Raw genomic sequence first — 20188 nt, 5'->3', positions numbered from 1 at the left:
AGAAGGATGAGGATCTCTTGTGCTGCCCCCACTTGTGTTTTTGGGAGGAAACTCCTTTTCCTAGCTGGAAAGACAGTAAAGCATGATGTCCTCCTCACATGGACTGCTTCAGACAGGTGTTTATTACAGTTTCTTTCTGAAGCCTGACTTGTCCTGACTTTCAAATTGTTTTCTTTCTTGAATAATATTAGGTACTTTTGTCCTTTCCCTTTTGACTGTCTGGTATCTTTGGATCCCAAATGGCCTGGCATGGTAGCACATACCGGTATTCCCAGCTACTAAGGAGGCTGAGACGAGGATGGGGGGCGGGTTATGTGAGCCCAGGAGTTCTAGGCCATAGTGTGCAATGATGATGCCTGTGAATAACCACTGTACTCCACCCTGGGCAGCACAGCAAGACCCAATCTCTTAACAAAAAAATGATGGTACAGTTTTGGATGTGCAGACAAATCTCAATACATTCTTGCCCCTTGCGATCCTAGGAAAATGCTGTCCTGACTTTTCCTTCCCCTGACCTTGTGCATATTTCCATAGGACTGGGAAATCTAATTTCTCTTTACTCCTTCACTCATCTTGACCCAGGAGTGGTAACTTGGAAATGGCCATGTCAGAGAAACAGGCTTACAAATATGGGGCATATCTTGCTCTTGCACCTTCCACTTAATGGCTGTTTTGCTCCACCACTTGGCTTTGTAAGAGTCTTACTGCTCATTGGCCAGGCGCGGTGGCTCACTCCTGTAATTCCAGCACTTCGGGAGGCGGAGGCGGGTGGATCACGAGGTCAGGAGATTGAGATCATCCTGGCTAACATGGTGAAACCCCGTCTCTACTAAAAATACCAAAAAAAAAAAAATTAGCTGGGCGTGGTGGCGGGCGCCTGTAGTCCCAGCTACTCGGGAGGCTGAGGCAGGAGAATGGCGTGAACTCGGGAGGCAGGGCTTGCAGTGAGCCGAGATAGTGCAACTGCACTCCAGCCTGGGCGACAGAGCAAGACTCTGTCTTAAAAAAAAAACAGTCTTGGCCGGGCGCGGTGGCTCAAGCCTGTAATCCTAGCACTTTGGGAGGCCGAGACGGGCGGATCACAAGGTCAGGAGATCGAGACCATCCTGGCTAATACGGTGAAACCCCGTCTCTACTAAAGAATACAAAAAACTAGCCGGGCGACGAGGCGGGCGCCTGTAGTCTCAGCTACTTGGGAGGCGGAGGCAGGAGAATGGCGTGAACCTGGGAGGCGGAGCTTGCAGTGAGCTGAGAGCCGGCCACTGCACTCCAGCCTGGGCGACAGAGCCAGACTCCGTCTCAAAAAAAAAAAAAAAAAAAAAACAGTCTTACTACTCATTCTTTCAGGAGTGTCTGGACCACCCAACCTGCTTGTTGTCTAGGTTGGTTCCTTTCCCTGCAAAACGGGGAACAGAGAATTTCTCAATAGGAACTGTAGGACTAAGTACTCGTCAAGATGGCCGGGCGTGGTGGCTCAAGCCTGTAATCCCAGCACTTTGGGAGGCCGAGACGGGCGGATCACGAGGTCAGGAGATCGAGACCATCCTGGCTAACACTGTGTCTCTACTAAAAAATACAAAAAACTAGCTGGGCGAGGTGGCGGGCGCCTGTAGTCCCAGCTACTCCGGAGGCTGAGGCAGGAGAATGGCGTGAACCCGGGAGGCGGAGTTTGCAGTGAGCTGAGATCCGGCCACTGCACTCCAGGCCGGGCGACAGAGCGAGACTCCGTCTCAAAAAAAAAAAAAAAAAAAAGTACTCGTCAAGTGCCATTTGGTAGCAGACTTAAGAGTTGTCATGTTATCTGTTGCAGAAATGATACTGGGGACCATTCTGACCACATGCATTACTATCAGGTAGGCTGTAGAAGATGGGGAGTGCTCTATTAAAATCCTCAGTTGACTGTAAGAGTTACCTTGAATTTTCTTTAGTGGGTGACTGTTAAGGTGAATGACCATTGGATAGTTCTGTAATTTTAACTTGCCTTTCTGTGATAGGGTAAAAAATATTTCCGAGATAGGAGGGGAGGTGGCAGAAATTCAGACTGGTCTTCAGATACAAATCGACAAGGACAACAGTGTAAGTAACCTTTGTTTTATTTCTGTCGCTCTTTTTTGCTTGACTTGCTACTCATTACTTGACATCTGTGTGATCACAGTTGGCAAGATACACTGTTGACTGAGGGTGCTCATCCAGAGAGAGGCATCTGTAGATGCACCTATTTGTGTTGGTCACCCTAATTCTTGGGTTGTTGTTGATGAGTCTCCAGTAAGGGCTTCATTGGACAGAGACTAACATTGGCTCTGATCTTGTTACCTTTAGCATCATCTGACTGCTACATATATGATTCTGCTACTGGCTACTATTATGACCCCTTGGCAGGAACTTATTATGACCCCAATACCCAGGTGAGTTTGGGACTTTTTTTTTTACCCTGTCAATGATGCTTTTGAGAAAAGCTCCCATAATTTGCTACTTGAGGATTTTATTCCCTGGATTCTCTGGATGCTCACTGCATGAAAAGTGGAAAAGTTTAGATCTATGGAAACAGAACTGTTGCCTATATGGAAAATCAGTGCCTTGTGGCAATACAGGTAAGAACAGTATTGCTCTTGAAAAAGTGTACAGTGGATGGTCTGAATGTGTCCTGGCCCCTGGAATGGGTTTTTAGATTGATGTGGATTCTTCTTAGGCTTGTAAATAAAAGAGTTGTTTCTTCCCCTAGAAGGGAACTGTGTGCCTTAGACCTGGAATTGCTGGGAAACTGAAACATTCTGTAGACTTCCTTGTTTCTAACTGTATCGCAGCAAGAAGTCTATGTGCCCCAGGATCCTGGATTACTTGAGGAAGAAGAGATCAAGGAAAAAAAACCCACCAGTCAAGGAAAGTCAAGTAGCAAGAAGGAAATGTCTAAAAGAGATGGCAAAGAGAAAAAAGACAGAGGAGTAATGAGGGTAAGAGAAATTGTTAATCTACTATCTTTTGCCACATAGTTATTAAAATGTTGGAGATATGAACAGAGGATATCTATGTTTGCAAGTGTAAAGTAACCTCAAAACTACTTTGTCAGCCGGGCGGGCGTGGTGGCTCACGCCTGTAATCCCAGCACTTTGGGAGGCCGAGGCAGGCACATCACGAGGTCAGGAGATTGAAACCATCCTGGCCAACATGATGAGACCCTGTCTCTACTAAAAATACAAAACTTAGCTAGGTGTGGTGGTACACGCCTATAGTCCCCCCTACTCGGGAGGCTGAGGCAGGAGAATTGCTTGAACCCTGGAGGTGGAGGTTGCAGTGAGCCAAGATCGTGCCACTACACTCCAGCCTGGCAACAGAGCAAGACTCCGTCTCAAAAAAAAACAAAAACAAAACTCTGTTAATGAGTATTTTTCCTGGTGTAGGCAGGTAAAAATTACTTGGTGTAGGCAGTTCCCTCACCTCTTACATCCCAACTCTGTCTCTTTTACAAATGGGAAAACTGGATGGTAGAACAAAGTGTCCCAGCTCAAATCCCACCACCTCAGCTCCACACATTTTCACTTTTCTATATTCTTTTTTTAGTGTTTGACTTTATACACATTTCTGTAGTTGTAATTATAGCAGGAGATACTGTTTAATCACTTTTTATCGTAAGTATACTCTATTATTTTTAATGCCTACATGGTAAAAAATTAACGGTATAACTATACCTTCATTTTCTTCATCTCTCCTACATTATTTGTCTTCTCTTTCTAATCTTTTCTTTTTCCTTCTTTTTTTTTTTTTTTTCTGAGACAAGATCTTCCTCTGTCTCCCAGGTTGGAGTGCAGTGGCATGATCATGGCTCACTGCAACGTCAAACCCCTGGGCTTTAGGGATCCTCCCACCTCAGCCTCCCAAGTAACAGGGACTGCAGGCATGAGCCACCATGACCAGCTAATTTTTGCTTTTTTGTAGAGACAGGATCTTGCTAGATTGACCAGGCTGGTCTTGAGCTTCTCAAGTAAGCTTCCTGCCTCAGTCTCCCAAAGTACTTCAGTTACAGGCAAGACCCACCTTGTTTGCCTCTTTCTAATCTTATACTGTCATAATATATAACATTTAGCATTTTGTTTCTTCTTTTAAATTACTCACTAAGGCACATTTTCAGAATCAGAGATGATGAACATTTTTACATCTATTACAAAATCAAATTATTAGGCAGGGCACAGTGGCTCACACCTGTAATCCCAGCACTTTGAGAGGCCAAGGCAGGCAGATTACTTTAGGTCAGCAGTTCGAGACCAGTCTGGCCAATTTGGTGAAACACCCATCTACTAAAAAGACAAAAATTAGCTGGATGTGGTGGCACAAGCCTGTAGTCCCAGCTACTCAGGAGGCTGAGGCAGGAGAATCTCTTGAACCTGAGAGGCAGAGGTTGCAGTGAGCTGAGATCACACCTACCTTGATATCAGTTATGCATTGGTGAAAATGGATGAATTAGCTTGTGGTTCAATTCATAGCATCTTCTTCCCGCCCTTTTTTTTTTTTTTTTTTTTGAGACGGAGTCGCTCTGTCACCCAGGCTGGAGTGCAATGGCGCAATCTCGGCTCACTGCAACCTCCGCCTCCTGGGCTCAAGGGATTCTCCTGCCTCAGCCTCCTGAGTAGCTGGGATATCAGGCGCTGCCACCACGCCCAGCTAATTTTTGTATTTTTAGTAGAGATGGGGTTTCACCACGTTGGTCAGGCTGGTCTTAGACTCCTGACCTCGTGATCTGCCCGCCTCAGCCTACCAAAGTGTTGGGATTACAGGCATGAGCCACCGCGCCCGGCCTTTTTTTTCCCCTTCTAACACTGTTAGTTGTTCAGAGATACAGAAAAGAGGAGAGAGAGTACGTGTGTGTGTGTGTGTGTGTGTGTGTGTGTGTGTTTTGAGACGGAGTCTCACTCTATTGCCCAGGCCGGAGTGCAGTGGCCGAATCTCGGCTCACTGCAAGCTCCGCCTCCCGGGTTTATGCCATTCTCCTGCCTCAGCCTCCCGAGTAGCTGCGACTGCAGGCGCCCGCCACCACGCCTGGCTAGTTTTTTGTATTTTTTTTAGTAGAGACGGGGTTTCTCCGTGTTAGCCAGGATGGTCTCAATCTCCTGACCTCGTGATCTACCCGTCTCGGCCTCCCAAAGTGCTGGGATTACAGGTTTGAGCCACCGCGCCCGGCCAACTCTAAGTTCTTAAACACACAGCCGGGCCAACTCTAAGTTAACTCTTAAACACACACGGCCCGGCCAACTCTAAGTTCTTAAACACACACGGCCGGGCGTGGTGGCTCAAGCCTGTAATCCCAGCACTTTGGGAGGCCGAGATGGGCGGATCACGTGGTCAGGAGATCGAGACCATCCTGGCTAACACGGTGAAACCCCGTCTCTACTAAAAATACAAAAAACTAGCTGGGCGAGGTGGCAGGCGCCTGCAGTCCCAGCTACTCAGGAGGCTGAGGCAGGAGAATAGCCTGAACCCGGGAGGTGGGGCTTGTAGTGAGCTGAGATCTGGCCACTGCACTCTAGCCTGGGCGACAGAGCAAGACTCCGTCTCAAAAAAAAAAAAAGGGGGGAACTTAGAGTCAAGCCAGGCGCAGTGGCTCACGCCTGTAATCTCAGCACTTTGGGAGGCCAAGGTGGGTGGATCACGAGGTCAGGAGATCGAGACCATCCTGTGAATGGTGAAACCCCGTCTCTACTAAAAATACAAAAATTTAGCCGTGCGTGGTGGCGGGCTACTCGGGAGGCTGAGGCCGGAGAATGGCATGAACCCTGGAGGCGGAGCTTGCAGTGAGCCGAGATCGCGCCACTGCACTCCAGCATGGGCGACAGACCGAGACTCTGTCTCAAAAAAAAAAAGAATTTAGAGTCATACTGGTTTAATATTTGGACTCTGCTTCAGCCTCTTTCAAACTGTATTCTTAATCATTTGTAAAATTAAGATATTAAAGCTTACATAGGATCGTAGTAAAGTCTGAAGAAGACAGTGTTTATATATACATGCTTCATCTGATCTGACATACAGTAATCATGCAATACATACTAATGTTTTATTTTATTTTATTTCATTTCATTTCATTTCATTTTAATTTTTTGAGCCAGAGTCTCTCTCTGTCACCCAGGCTGGAAAGGAGTGGCATGATTTCGGCTCACTGCAACCTCCGCCTCCCAGGTTCCAGCAGTTCTCCTGCCTCAGCCTCCCAAGTAGCTGGGATTACAGGCCAACACCACCACGCCCAGCTAATTTTTGTATATTTACTAGAAACAGCGTTTCACCATGTTGGCCAGGCTCCCCTTGAACTCCTGACCTCAAGTGATCCGCCCACCTTAGCCTCCCAAAGTGCTGGGATTATGGACATGAGCCACTGCACCTACTGATGTCTTTATTTCAAATTCACTATAGCAGTGTTACCGATATTTCCGTAAGGTTGAATTAGGAGGTTTGGAAAGTCAGCCTAATTTCAACAGGGTTAACTCTTAATCAGTTCTGTTTTTGTTTTTTTTGAGACAAAGTCTCACTCTGTTGCCCAGGCTGGAGTGCAGTGGCGCCATCTTGGCTCACTGCAACCTCTGCCTCTTGGGTTCAAGCAATTTTCTTGCCTCAACCTCCTCAATAGCTGGGATGACAGGCACCCGCCACCACGCCTGGCTAATTTTGTATTTTTAGTAGAGACGGGGTTTCACTGTTGTTGGCCAGTCCAGTCTCGAACTCCTGACTTTAGGTAATCCACCCACCCTGGCCTCCCAAAGTGCTGGGATTACAGGTATGAGCCACCACACCCAGTCTTAATCAGTTTTTAGTTTTTTGTTTTTTTGTTTTTTTGTTTTTTTTTCTGAGACGGAGTTTTGCTCTTGTTACCCAGGCTGGAGTGTAATGCCACTATATTGGCTCACTGTAACCTCCACCTCCCGGGTTCAAGCGATTCCTCTGCCTCAGCCTCCTGAATAGCTGGGATTATAGGTGTGTGCCACCACACCCAGGTAATTTTTGTATTTTTAGTAGAGACTAGGTTTCACTATGTTGGCCAGGCTGATCTCGAACTCCTGACCTCAGTGATCCACCCACCTTGGCCTCCCAAAGTGCTGGGATTACAGGTGTGAGCCACTGTATCCGGCCCTTATCAGTTTTTTTTTTTTTTTTTTTTTTTGAGAGGGAGTCTCGCTCTGTCGCCCAGGCTGGAGTGCAGTGGCACAGTCTCGGCTCACTGCAAGCTCCGCCTCCCAGGTTCATTCTCCTGCCTCAGCCTCCCGAGTAGCTGGGATTACAGGCACCAGCCACCATGCCCAGCTAATTTTTTGTATTTTTAGTAGAGACGGGGTTTCACTGCATTAGCCAGGATGGTCTCAATCTCCTGACCTTGTGATCCATCTGCCTTGGCCTCCCAGAGTGCTGGGATTATAGGCTTGAGCCACTGTGCCCATCCCAGCCTTTATCAGTTATTATGAGTGAATATCATGTGAGAGTTACCTCTGGTTTGGTCAGTTTCAGGAAAATGCCAGTGAAGGGAAGGCCCCTGCAGAAGACGTCTTTAAGAAGCCCCTGCCTCCTACTGTGAAGAAGGAAGAGAGTCCCCCTCCAGTAAGACCAACATTGATCTCCTGGACCTAGGGCTGGGGCTGGGGCTGGTTCTGAGTGGGAAAGGAAGTGCAAAGGCTGATGCCTTCCTCTGGTGTTGGTTTTTTACCTCACTATGTCTACTGAATAAGGATTCCCATTTCTTTTGAGTACAAGCATGATATAAAGTTTTCTATCTGCTAATGGGGGTATTACTGGAGAACCAGAGGCAGTTATCTGCCCTGTTTCTCTCTACCCTGTGCCATTCTTACCAGACGAGATGCCTAGCCCTTTTTATCATCTTGTTCTTGTCAGTTCTCTAAATCACCAAGGAAACCCATTTTTTCAGCCTCAATCTTTCCTGCCTTTTGGCGTCACTTAGATATGCAGTGCATGCGTGCTCATTTTTTATAGTTTCTGTGTGGACAGAGTGAATGATGCTAATATTGGTGCCCTTTTTTTTTTTTTTTTTGAGACGGACTCTTGCTCAGTTGCCCAGGCTGGATGGAGTGCAGTGGCCGGATCTCAGCTCACTGCAAGCTCCGCCTCCTGGGCTTACACCATTCTCCTGCCTCAGCCTCCCAAGTAGCTGGGACTACAGGCGCCCGCCACCACTCCCGGCTAGTTTTTTGTATTTTTTTAGTAGAGATGGGGTTTCACAGTGTTAGCCAGGATGGTCTCGATCTCCTGACCTCGTGATCCGCCCGTCTCGGCCTCCCATAGTGCTGGGATTACAGGCTTGAGCCACTGCACCCAGCCTTGGTGCCAATTTTTTAGATGCCTTCAAGCAATAGTCTCAATCTAATCACCAGTGATTCTGATTGAATGCAGGTATATAACAATAGTGACCATGCATTATTTAACAGTTTTTATAAGGTACTCTTTTCCTGCTCCACATTATTAATTCAGCTCATTGTAGCATCTATCTTAACCATGCTTTGCCTTTACCATAGGAGCCGGATCTGTCTACCCAAGTGCCTATCAGTGCAATTGCTTTTAGTTTACTTCCTAAATCCTCTTTGCTAGAGTCTTTTTTTTTTTTTTTTTTTTTTTTTTTTTTTTTTTTTTTTTTTTGAGACGGAGTCTTGCTCTGCCGCCCAGGCTGGAGTGCAGTGGCCGGCTCTCAGCTCACTGCAAGCTCCGCCTCCCGGGTTCACGCCATTCTCCTGTCTCAGCCTCCCGAGTAGCTGGGACTACAGGCGCCCGCCTCGTCGCCCGGCTAGTTTTTTGTATTTTTTAGTAGAGACGGGGTTTCACCGTATTAGCCAGGATGGTCTCGATCTCCTGACCTCGTGATCCGCCCGTCTCGGCCTCCCAAAGTGCTGGGATTACAGGCTTGAGCCACCGCGCCCGGCCTAGAGTCTTGATGAACATCATCTTTTCTTCCCTCCATGAGTTACAGTAATTTGGAGGTATTTATCTCTTTCTCTTTGTAATTTGTAACCTTTTACTATTTTCTATGCTTATTCTCCTTTCTCTTCCTTCTCCCCACATTCTTTTGCTAGAGTCACTTCTAAAGGAATTTCTCTTGTTTATTCTCAGTGAGCAAGGAGCAAAGCCAAGCTCTGGCCATGTTGCTTCCATCTGGGAAATGAGCAGCATGGCTAGTGAGTTTATTTTGAACCCAATTCATTATTCCAACTGAGAGAGAACAAAGAAATGAGATGCCCATATCAGAATATCAAAAAAAAAATGGACTGTGAAATATAGGTTGTATTTGGTATTGATCACTGGCCTTCTCCTTCCAGCCTAAAATGGTAAACCCACTGATCGGGCTCTTGGGTGAATATGGAGGAGACAGTGACTATGAGGAGGAAGAAGAGGAAGAACAGACCCCTCCCCCACAGCCCCGCATAGCACAGCCCCAGAAGCGTGAAGAGCTCCCCAAGAAGGAGAATGAAGAAGACAAACTCACTGACTGGAATAAACTGGCTTGTCTGCTCTGCAGAAGGCAGTTTCCCAATAAAGAAGTTCTGATCAAACACCAGCAGCTGTCAGACCTGCACAAGGTATTAGGGGAAGGAGCTATGACTCTTGGCCAGGCTTGGTGGCTCATGCCTGTAATCCTAGCACTTTGGGAGACCGAGGCGGGTGTATTGCCTGAGCTCAGGAGTACAAGACCAGTCTGGGCAACATGGTGAAACCCCCTTTGTACTAAAATACAAAAAATTAGCCAGGCGTGGTAGTGTGTGCCTATAGTCCCAGCCACTCGAGAGGCTGAGACAGGAGAATTGCTAGAACCTGGGAGGCAGAGGTTGCAGTGAGCCGAGATCGTGCCACTGCCCTCCCAGCCTGGGTGACAGAGCGAGACTCTGTCTCTTAAAAAAAAAAAAAAAAAAACAACTGTTGACTCTTATTATTGATGGGGATTATAGGGAATAAAGAAGATTATATAGGCCGGGCGTAGTGGCTTACACCTGTAATCCCAGCACTTTGGGAGGCCGAGGCAGATAGATCACTTGAGATCAGGAGTTTGAGACCAGCCTGGCCAACATGGTGAAACTGTCTCTACTAAAAATACAAAAATTACCTGGATGTGGTGGCGCATGCCTGTAATCCCAAGTACTTGGGAGGCTGAGGCAGGAGAATCGCTTGAACCTGGGAGGCAGAGTGTGCAGTGAACCGAGATCACACCACTGTACTCCAGCCTGGGGGACAGACCAAGACTCTATCTCAAAAAAGAAAAAAAAGAAGCAGCAGCAATACAATCCTTCCTCAGCGTGTATCAGCCCCAGTTCCTATCATTGAAACAGTCCATTTCAAGAATGAATTGCTCTGGATTAAGGTTATGCCTACACTCAAAGAACTTCCATATGTAGCCCCAAGCCAAGCATTATGTCTGTGGCTAGGGTGCCAAATATGGAGGATGGGTAGGAAGAGAAAGGGTTGTAGATTAAGACATTACTTGCTGGGTTTCTCATCTTAGCTCTGTCATTAACGTTACAGTTGGACCTCAGATAAGCCCCTTTTCTTCTTTGGTCCTTGTAACTTCATCTGGTTCTGTCCAGCTCTGACAGTGTATAGTTTTCACCATAGGTGAGTCAAATTCTGCCATTTCTTCATGTAGTGAATATTGTTATGAGCCACAGCACAACATCTATACTTGGGATGTTAAACTGACATACATTGGTATTCCCCTACAGTATTCCCTTTTATATGAACTGACCAAGGATCCAAATTACGGGCAAATAAAGTCCCTAAATGGACTCACATTCTCAGAGCAATTTGTTTCACACCCCTTCTCTAGTAGACGTTGCAAGAGCAGATGATGGGACTAGATTTAGACTTTATCTGAACACAGAGCTCAAAGTTTTACGTAGCTAAAAACTGAGAAGCTCTAGTTTTGGTAATGGGTACACTACTTTTCCCACCCATCTCTGTGGAGGCTTTGCAAAGATAGGACTCTGAAAAGCTCCTCGTTGCTAATCCCTGGAACAGACTACCTCCCAAGTCCCTTTGACCCGAAATTGTGAATCGTCAGAGTGACATATTGAAATTTCACCCATCTGGTGTAAATACTAATAAATGACTAAAGAGATAAAAAGTAATCGTTAGGAAAGAGGAGCCACAGGTCTGGTGAATTCACAAACTGAACTGGTCATAGGACAGTGGAAAGTAGGCTGTAGTACTTTTCCTTTCCTTAGGGTCGTCTGCTACAAAGAACCACCACTTCGTGTAAGAGCTGCTTTGGACTCCTTAAGTTTCATGCATATGCCTGAGGGCTTGTGTAGTAGAGCCATGCATGAGAGATTTTCAACTCTCAGAGCAGTCTCTTGGAGTCCTGGGGCTCCTTTTCATGTTTTTCTGGGGGCTTAAAGAATGACTCATGTCTGGGAATGGTATGTATGGCAGAGTATGTGGGAATTTAGTTTTCTTCACTGGTATGCCCACATCCTCTCTCCCATGATTTTCAACTTAGATAAAGAGATACTTGTTTCCCACATCTTGGAGATAAGTAAAATGATATTCCCTCTTATGCCATACCACATAACTAATCTGCATGACAAGACCAGTTAGGGATTGTTACTTGCAGGGTACAGTGATCATTTAGTAAATCTGGTCAATCAAAAGAGCTACAATCCAAAAGCAACTATTGGGAAAGGCCTAGAAACATTTCTAGGACCATTGTTTCTTAGACCTATACTCATAGAATTGCCTCTCTTCTCAGCAAAACCTGGAAATCCACCGGAAGATAAAACAGTCTGAGCAGGAGCTAGCCTATCTGGAAAGGAGAGAACGAGAGGTAAACTTTGGTGATCTGTTACTCCCTTGAGTCTCAGCTCTTTTTGCTTTCTGATATAGACTTCATAGGCTATGCTGATCCCTCCTTATAAGAAGATGGAAAACAAAAGCAACTTCAAAAGATAGTGTATATATTTGCCAAATTATTAGTACAATCAAAATAGGTGCTTTTTATTATTTGTAAGTTTCTACTTCAATAAAGTTGATACTTTTTTTTTTTTTTTTTTTTTTTTGAGACGGAGTCTTGCTCTGCCGCCCAGGCTGGAGTGCAGTGGCCGGCTCTCAGCTCACTGCAAGCTCCGCCTCCCGGGTTGACGCCATTCTCCTGTCTCAGCCTCCCGAGTAGCTGGGACTACAGGCGCCCACCTCGTCGCCCAGCTGTTTTTTTGTATTTTTTAGTAGAGACGGGGTTTCACCGTATTAGCCAGGATGGTCTCGATCTCCTGACCTCGTGATCCGCCCGTCTCGGCCTCCCAAAGTGCTGGGATTACAGGCTTGAGCCACCGCGCCCGGCCTAAGTTGATACCTTTTTAAAAGGTGGCGTTAGGGTCTCCAGATAGATAGCACTCCTCTTTCCTGCTCAGCTTTTAAATTAATTGAGTTAATGAACAAGTGTTGAATAGGGCTGCTGAAATAGCATCTTTTACTATTAAAGGCTAAGCTGGAGGAAGTAGCTTAGTGTCAGGGTCAAATGGACTTGTTACCTCAACCACACAGGGTGACTTACCCAGTCATAGGCTTCACTGGCCTCTCTCATGATGGTTAAGAACCCACCCACCTGTGGGTCAGGCACGGTGGCTCATACCTGTAATCCCAGTACTTGGGGGGCTGAGACCGGTGGACCACTTGAGCTCACAAGTTTGAAACCAGCCTGGACAACAAGGCGAAACCCTATGTCTACAAAAAAATATAAAAATTAGGCAAATGTAGGCCGGGCGCGGTGGGTCCACGCCTTTAATCCCAGCACTTTGGAGGGCCGAGGCGGGCGGATCACGAGGTCAGGAGATCGAGACCATCCTGGCTAACACAGTGAAACCCCGTCTCTACTAAAAATACAAAAAAGTTAGCCGGGCGCGGTGGTGGGCGCCTGTAGTCCCAGCTACTCGGGAGGCTGAGGCAGGAGAAGGGCATGAACCCAGGAGGCGGAGCTTGCAGTGAGCCAAGATCGCGCCACTGCACTCCAGCCAGGGTGACAGAGCGAGACTCCGTCTTAAAAAAAAAAAAAAAAAGAAAAAATTAGGCAGATGTAGTGGTGTGTGCCTGTAGTCCCAGCTACTTGGGAGGCTGAGGGAGGATGGCATGCGCTGGGAGGCAGAGGTTGCAGTGAGCTGAGATTGTGCCACTGCACTCCAACCTGGGTCATAGAGCCAGACCTTGTCTCCAAAAAAAAAAAACAAAAAGGAATCCACCTGTGGAGAGCCAGGCACAGTGGCACATACATGTAACCCCAGCAGTTTAGGAGGCTGAGGTGGGAGAATTGCTTGAGCCCAAGAGTTCCAGGCTGCAGTGAGCTATGATCACACCCCTGTACTCCAGCCTGGGTCACAGAATAAGTCCCCATCTCAAAAACAAACAAAAGAATCCACCTATGGAGGACTGTTAGAGATAGTGAATTCACAAACTGAACTGGCCATAGGACAGTGGAAAGCAGATTGTAGTACTTTTCCTTTCCTTAAGGTAGTCTACTGCAAAGAACCACCTCTCCATGTAAGAGCTGCTTTGGACTCCTTAAGTTTTATATATATGCCCGAGGGCTTGTGTAGTGGAGGGCTTGTGTACTTTCCCCTGCTTCTCAGAAGGGGAAAAGAGCTGAACCAAGCATGCCAACTTATTCTTTCCAAGTTTTTAAGTCAGGAAGTCAGTCACTGCTTTGTCTAGAAGAATGTGTAAAGGAGTGAGAGATTCCAGGAGTTACCAAGTGGGCTACCTTCACTTTAAAAGAAATAACAGGGCTGGGCGCGGTGGCTCACACCTGTAATCCCAGCACTTTGGGAGGCCGAGGCGGGTGGATCATGAGGTCAGGAGTCTGAGACCAGCCTGGCTAACATAGTGAAACGCCATCTCTACTAAAAATACAAAAATTAGCCGGGCATTGTGGCATGCACCTGTAGTCCAAGCTACTTGGGAGGCTGAGGCAGGAGAATCGCTTGAACCTGGGAGGCAGAGGTTGCAGTGAGCTGAGATGATGCCAGTGCACTCCAGCCTGGGCAACAGAGTGAGACTCCGTCTCAAGAAAAAAAAAAAAAGAAATAACATTAATGGGGTAAAATTTCCCCACTCCCCAATTCCCTCAGGTGGAAATATCAGGTCTCTTCTGCTTACCAACAGGGAAAGTTTAAAGAAAGAGGAAATGATCGCAGGGAAAAGCTCCAGTCTTTTGACTCTCCAGAAAGGAAACGGATTAAATACTCCAGGGAATCTGACAGGTAAGCCAGGAACTCTTCATTCAGCCTAGGCCTCAAGGCCTAATGATAAAACCACCTCTTCCTTCAACTGTACTGCTGTTTTCTGTCTCAGGGAGATGATGTTATCAGTAAATTCTGTCTGAACTGCTAGAACATGAGGTCCACGCCATCCTTTTGACTGTCTGTCTTTATATGGGGAATGTGCATGGAAGGTTGGCTGACAGCTTCACCTTCCCAAAGTCAGGGCTGGAGTAGCCATGATTGGGAACCCTTTCCATCTTCATCAGTAATACTGCACCCTCTTTATGGGCCTGATAAGAATGTCACACTCTTGGGCTTTTTCTCTAGGGAACCTCCATTCTCACACATAGGTGCTAAATAAATGGTTGGCTGCTGATGGAGATATATGATATCTAGTTTCCTATACTTGTTTTTAGTCAGCTAGTTCCCAAGTTGCAAGCCCAGAGTTACACAGAATTTGTTGATAACCCACTGTTTACAGGTACTAAGTGCAAGAAATACTCAGGTGGACAAGACATAGATTATCCTTGACTGAACACAGAATAGACAAGACTTAGGTGATGGTGCGTCTCATAGGGCAGACACAGAAATCAGTGGGGAAGGGAAGGGCATTTCAGGGAATTTCATCCACCAGGGATACAAGAACTTATGATGTGTTTGAGAAGTTGCAAATAGCTTGATGGTCCTGAACACTGCAGGTATATTGTTGAGTGACAGTAGATAAGCCAGGTCCAAAAGATGCAGGCTAGTTCATGAAGTTTAAACACCTTGAACACCATGCTAAGGCTTTATCTTAAAGTCAGTGGAAGGTCATGGAATAATTTTAAGCAGGGTATTGACCTAGCTTTGCATTTTGGAGAAATTACTAATTATGTGGAAGATGAGTTTATAGAGAGACTAATGCATTATGCAAATTCTTTTTTTTTTTTTTTTTTTTTTTTTGAGATGGAGTCTCGCTCTGTCACCCAGGCTGGAGTGCAGTGGCCGGATCTCAGCTCACTGCAAGCTCCGCCTCCCGGGTTTAAGCCATTCTCCTGCCTCAGCCTCCCGAGTAGCTGGGACTACAGGTGCCCGCCATCTCGCCCGGCTAGTTTTTTGTATTTTTTAGTAGAGACGGGGTTTCACCGTGTAGACCAGGATGGTCTCGATCTCCTGACCTCGTGATCCACCCGTCTCGGCCTCCCAAAGTGCTGGGATTACAGGCTTGAGCCACCGCGCCCGGCCGCATTATGCAAATTCTATAGTAATTCAAGTGAGAGATCATGATTGCCTGAGTGAAAGTCATGAGTCTAGAAAGGAGAGTGGCCTATAATCCCAACACAGAGAAGCTGAGGAAGGAGGATCTCTTGAGCCCAGGAGTTCAAGGCCAGCCTGGGCAACATAGGGAGAAGGGAGACCCTGCCTCTATTTTAAAAAAGAAAAGAAAAGAAAAGGAGTGTGGATTAGAGAGGGTTTTCAGATCCACTAGTCTTTGTGATCACCTGGGGAAAGAGAGAAGTCACTGATGGCGCTCAGGTCTCTGGTCTCTGGATAGCCAGGAGGAGAAGGGACAGTAAAGGCCTTGAAAAGGAAAAATGGGGGCCGGGTGTGGTGGCTTACACCTATAATCCCAGTACTTTGGGAGGCTGAGGCGAGTGGATCACGAGGTCAGGAGTTCAAGACCAGCCTGGCCAAGATGGTGAAACCCCTTCTCTACTAAAAATACAAAAATTAGCCAAGCACGGTGGCAGGTGCCTGTAATCCCAGCTACTCAGGAGGCTGGGGCAGGAGAACCACTTGAACCCGGGAGGCAGAGGTTGCAGTGAGCCGAGATCGTGCCACTGCCCTGTAGCCTGGGTGACAGAGCAAGACTCTGTCTCAAAAAAAAAAAAAAAAAAAAAGGGAAAGGAAAAATGGAAAATGGGGCCAGGTGTGGTGGCTCATGCCTGTAATCCCACCACTTTGGGAGGCCAAGGCAGGTGAATCACTTAAGGTCAGGAGTTCGAGACCAGCCTGGCCAACATGGTGAAACCCTGTGTCTACCAAAAATATAAAAAAATTAGCCAGGCGTGGTGGTGGGTACCTATAATCCCAGCTACTCGGGAGGCTGAGGCAGGAGAATCACTTGAATACGGTTCTCAAAAAAAAAAAAGAAAGAAAAGGAAAAGTGGGAAACAAGTGGATACATGAGCAGGAGGAACGGGAGATGACTGACAGCAAGGCCCCTGAGGAGGCTGGACAGGGTCTGGGGCTCTGGCATTCCAGCTTATTTGATCCAACCCACAATAAGAGATGTATTTTTGTATCGTGGCCCAATAATAAAGTGTGTGTGTGCCACAACTGAAGAAGTTTTCATCTAAAATACTTTCTTACTATGTACAGTGAAGCCTGATATTTTTATTCAAGTCTAGTCTTCATTTTTATGAGTTGTTACAGTGGGACCATTTAGTGTGACATTCCATTGGGTCATTCTCTGCAGTTTGAAATACAGTGGATTAGGACTAGGTGAAGGAGTCAGCCATCAGGAGGAAGGACACCTTGGCCTTGAGTCGTCTGGGACAAGGCTTAGGTGGGGTGCAGAAAGAGACCCTTCTTTATTCTCAGCACCTTTCATACCACATTCTCCTGGCTCTTCTCCTTCCCAGTTACCTTTTCTGCTCCTCTTCCTTTTCTGGGTAAATCCAGGTGTTCTCTAGAACTCTTCTCTCAGTGCTTCTTTAGTCTTGCTGCTTTACCCTCTTGACCTGGATCAGGAATTTGAGTCCAGCCTGGCCAATATGGTGAAACCCTGTCTCTACTGAAAAAAAAAAAAAATTAAAAATTAGCCGGGTGTGGTGGCAGGCACCTGTATTCCCAGCTAATCGGGAGGCTGAGGCAGGGGAATCACCTAAATCTGGGAGGCAGAGTTTGCAGTAAGCTGAATTCGAGCCATTGCACTCCAGCCTCGGCAAAAAGAGTGAAACTCCGTCTCAAAAAAAAAGGAAGTGATGGTGTCTACTTCTTTTGCAGTGATCGTAAACTTGTTGATAAAGAAGATACCGACACTAGCAGCAAAGGAGGCTGTGTCCAACAGGCTACTGGCTGGAGGAAAGGGGCAGGCCTGGGATATGGCCATCCTGGATTGGCTCCATCAGAGGAGGTAAAATGGTTTCCATCTTTTGGGGGGTGACATGAACCTGGAATGTAATTAACTTTCACTTTCTGACCTAGAGTGGTGTCTTTGTCATATTGCTGGGCTTTCTGTACTGCTGGGATAGGCCATGAGAGTTGAACACTTCAGTCTTAAATATTGGATTATAGCTTGGTAGGCTGGGCCCTTTGCAGTTTGGAGTTAGGAAGAGGAGGAAGGAGTTGGAATGGATTTCATCATACTCTTACACAGAGTAAATAGTAGAGCAGTATCTGAGGCAGTTTGAGACTGAAGAATCATTTGGTCAGAAAAACCAGGGTATCAGCAATGAAAGGTAGAGAGGCATCTCTGAGAGAGACTGTCAGCGGAAGTCTTTGGTGGCTAAAATTTAAGGAGCACGTAGTTCTGGTTCCCATGAAGGACTTTGCCCCTCATATTTCAAGAGCCTCTAGAGAAGGTGATAAGAGGGAACATTACCCATTTTGTGTTGGCTTGGTTCTCCTCTGAAAATGCCAACTATAAGAGATTGGCTTATTTTTCTCCGACTGAGTTTCTCATATCTCTGGTATTGAAGGCTGAATCTTGCAATCATAGCATCACCACCGACTTTATTCATCTTGGGTATTTGTTTAATAATACAAGATTCTTTTTTTTTTTTTTTTTTTTTTTTCCAAGATGGAGTCTTGCTCTGTTGTCCAGGCTGGAATGCAGTGGTGCGATCTCAGTTCACTGCAAACTCCACCTCCCAGGTTCAAGCAATTCTCCCACCCCAGCCTCCTGAGTAGCTGGGATTACAGGTGTGTGCCATCATACCCAGTTAATTTTTGTATTTTTAGTAGAGACAGAGTTTCGCCATGTTGGCCAGGCCTCAAGTGATCCGCCCACTTCGGCCTCCCCAAGTGTTGGGATTACAGGCGTGAGCCACTGTGCCCGGCCAAAAGATTATTTAAAAAATCCTGGCCAGGCGCGGTGGCTCAAGCCTGTAATCCCAGCACTTTGGGAGGCCGAGATGGGCCGATCATGAGATCAGGAGATCGAGACCATCCTGGCTAACATGGTGAAACCCTGTCTCTACTAAAAAATACAAAAAACTAGCCGGGCGAGGTGGTGGGCGTCTGTAGTCCCAGCTACTTGGGAGGCTGAGACAGGAGAATGGCGTAAACCCGGGAGGCAGAGCTTGCAGTGAGCTGAGATCTGGCCACTGCACTCCAGCCCGGGCGACAGAGCGAGACTCCGTCTCAAAAAAAAAAAAAAAAATCCTGCCAGGGTCCGGGCGTAGTGGCTCATGCCTGTAATCCCAGCACTTTGGGAGGCCGAGGCAGTCACAAGTTCAAGACCAGCTTGATCAATATGATGAAACCCCTGTCTCTACTAAAAATACAAAAATTAGTCGGGCATGGTGGCACACGCCTGTAGTCCCAGCTACTCAGGAGGCTGAGGCAGAAGAATCGCTTGGACTGGGGAGGCAGTGGTTGCAGTGAGCCAAGATCGTGATTGTGCCACTGCACTCTGGCCTGGGTGGCAGAGCAAGACTCTGTCTCAAAAAAAAAATTATCCTGCCAGGCGTGGTGGCTCATGTCTGTAATCCCAACCCTTTGGGAGGCCGAGGTGAGCAGATCACTTGAGGCCAGGAGTTTGAGATCAGCCTGGCCAACGTGGCGAAACCCTGTCTCTACTAAAAATACAAAAATTAGCCGGGTACGATGGCAGGCACCTGTAGTCCCAGCCACTCAGAGGCTGAGGCACAACAATTGCTTAAACCTGGGAGGCAGACTTGCAGTGAGCCCAGATCACACCACTGCACTCTAGCCTGGGTGACAGAGCATGACTCTTATCTAAAAAAAAATATATATATATATATATATATATGTATCTCCTATATACTCCTCCATACTTGTCCAGAAATGCCTGTGTTCAAAGACCAGCACTGAGGCTAATTAATCTATAGGGCCCACTTTATAGTTTGTCTTTGTTTTACAGGCTGAAGGCCGGATGAGGGGCCCCAGTGTTGGAGCCCCAGGAAGAACCAGCAAAAGACAGTCCAATGAGACTTATCGAGATGCTGTTCGAAGAGTCATGTTTGCTCGGTATAAAGAACTCGATTAAGAATGGAGACAAGTTCCATGGGACACAACCTCCTTCTTGTTTTGTTTGTCTCTCCTTTTCTTTTGTTACTGTTCTTGCTGCTAGAACTTTTTTAAATAAACTTTTTTTCAATGTGATTATCTTTTTGTTAATTTTTTTTCTCCAGAGATGGGTGGGAATGGAGCTACTGGTAGGAGGGAGAGAGTGCCTTGGTTCAGGCCCATTTTAAGTTATGCTGAAGTAGCAACTAGTGCTGCATTAAACCTTAGAATACTGCCTACTGTCAGTATAAGTAAGTGGGTTGCAATGACCTTTGAACCGTAGCTTGTGTGAATGCTGTCAGACCATACAATTTATTTTCTTAATCTAATCAGCGAATATAGCATTTCATTATTTGTTTCTTTTATTTTTTAGTAACTGCTTAAGCTGAACATATTCCATGTTGGTTTACTACTCATTAGATCTTCAAAATTCTTCTGATTCCCTGTTATGGTAGAGTTGGGGGAGGGTGAGAACTCTTTTTCTGAGTGCCTGCAGAGTACTCCATGCTTCACACTTTATGATTAAAAGTTGGCATAGTAAGGATCACCATTTCTCTCCAGGCACTGCCCAGCTCTTCTTCTCTCCATTGCTAAAATTCTCCAAAGAGGTATCTGCCCTCTCTCAAATCTTTCTCAATTTCCCCATCATCACCTCTACCATTTTCCAGTATTTGCTTCAAAAATGAGTTTTTGTTTTTGTTTTTGTTTTTCCTTTTTTGAGACAGAGTCTTATTTTG

The 20188-nt window shown here is 46.4% G+C and overlaps 1 protein-coding gene across 9 annotated transcripts in view; it reads left to right on the top strand.

The window, feature by feature from the left end:
- RBM6 (RNA binding motif protein 6) overlaps positions 1-19547 on the top strand; it is a 127198-nt gene extending 107651 nt beyond the window's left edge. For all 9 annotated transcript variants that reach the window (XM_030939070.1, XM_010369412.2, XM_030939015.1 and 6 more), the window contains 10 exons: positions 1811-1853; positions 1995-2076; positions 2320-2405; positions 2805-2951; positions 7477-7572; positions 9297-9557; positions 11717-11791; positions 14119-14216; positions 17205-17334; positions 19306-19547. In XM_030939070.1, the coding sequence (XP_030794930.1) occupies positions 1811-1853; positions 1995-2076; positions 2320-2405; positions 2805-2951; positions 7477-7572; positions 9297-9557; positions 11717-11791; positions 14119-14216; positions 17205-17334; positions 19306-19431 (1144 nt within the window). In that variant the 3' untranslated portion in view covers positions 19432-19547. The remainder of the gene's footprint in view (positions 1-1810; positions 1854-1994; positions 2077-2319; positions 2406-2804; positions 2952-7476; positions 7573-9296; positions 9558-11716; positions 11792-14118; positions 14217-17204; positions 17335-19305) is intronic.
- The last annotated feature ends 641 nt before the right edge of the window (positions 19548-20188 follow it).

The sequence above is a fragment of the Rhinopithecus roxellana genome, chromosome 1, assembly GCF_007565055.1.
Source record: "Rhinopithecus roxellana isolate Shanxi Qingling chromosome 1, ASM756505v1, whole genome shotgun sequence".
NCBI lineage: Eukaryota > Metazoa > Chordata > Mammalia > Primates > Cercopithecidae > Rhinopithecus > Rhinopithecus roxellana.
This window is presented reverse-complemented; position numbering and strand designations above follow the sequence as displayed.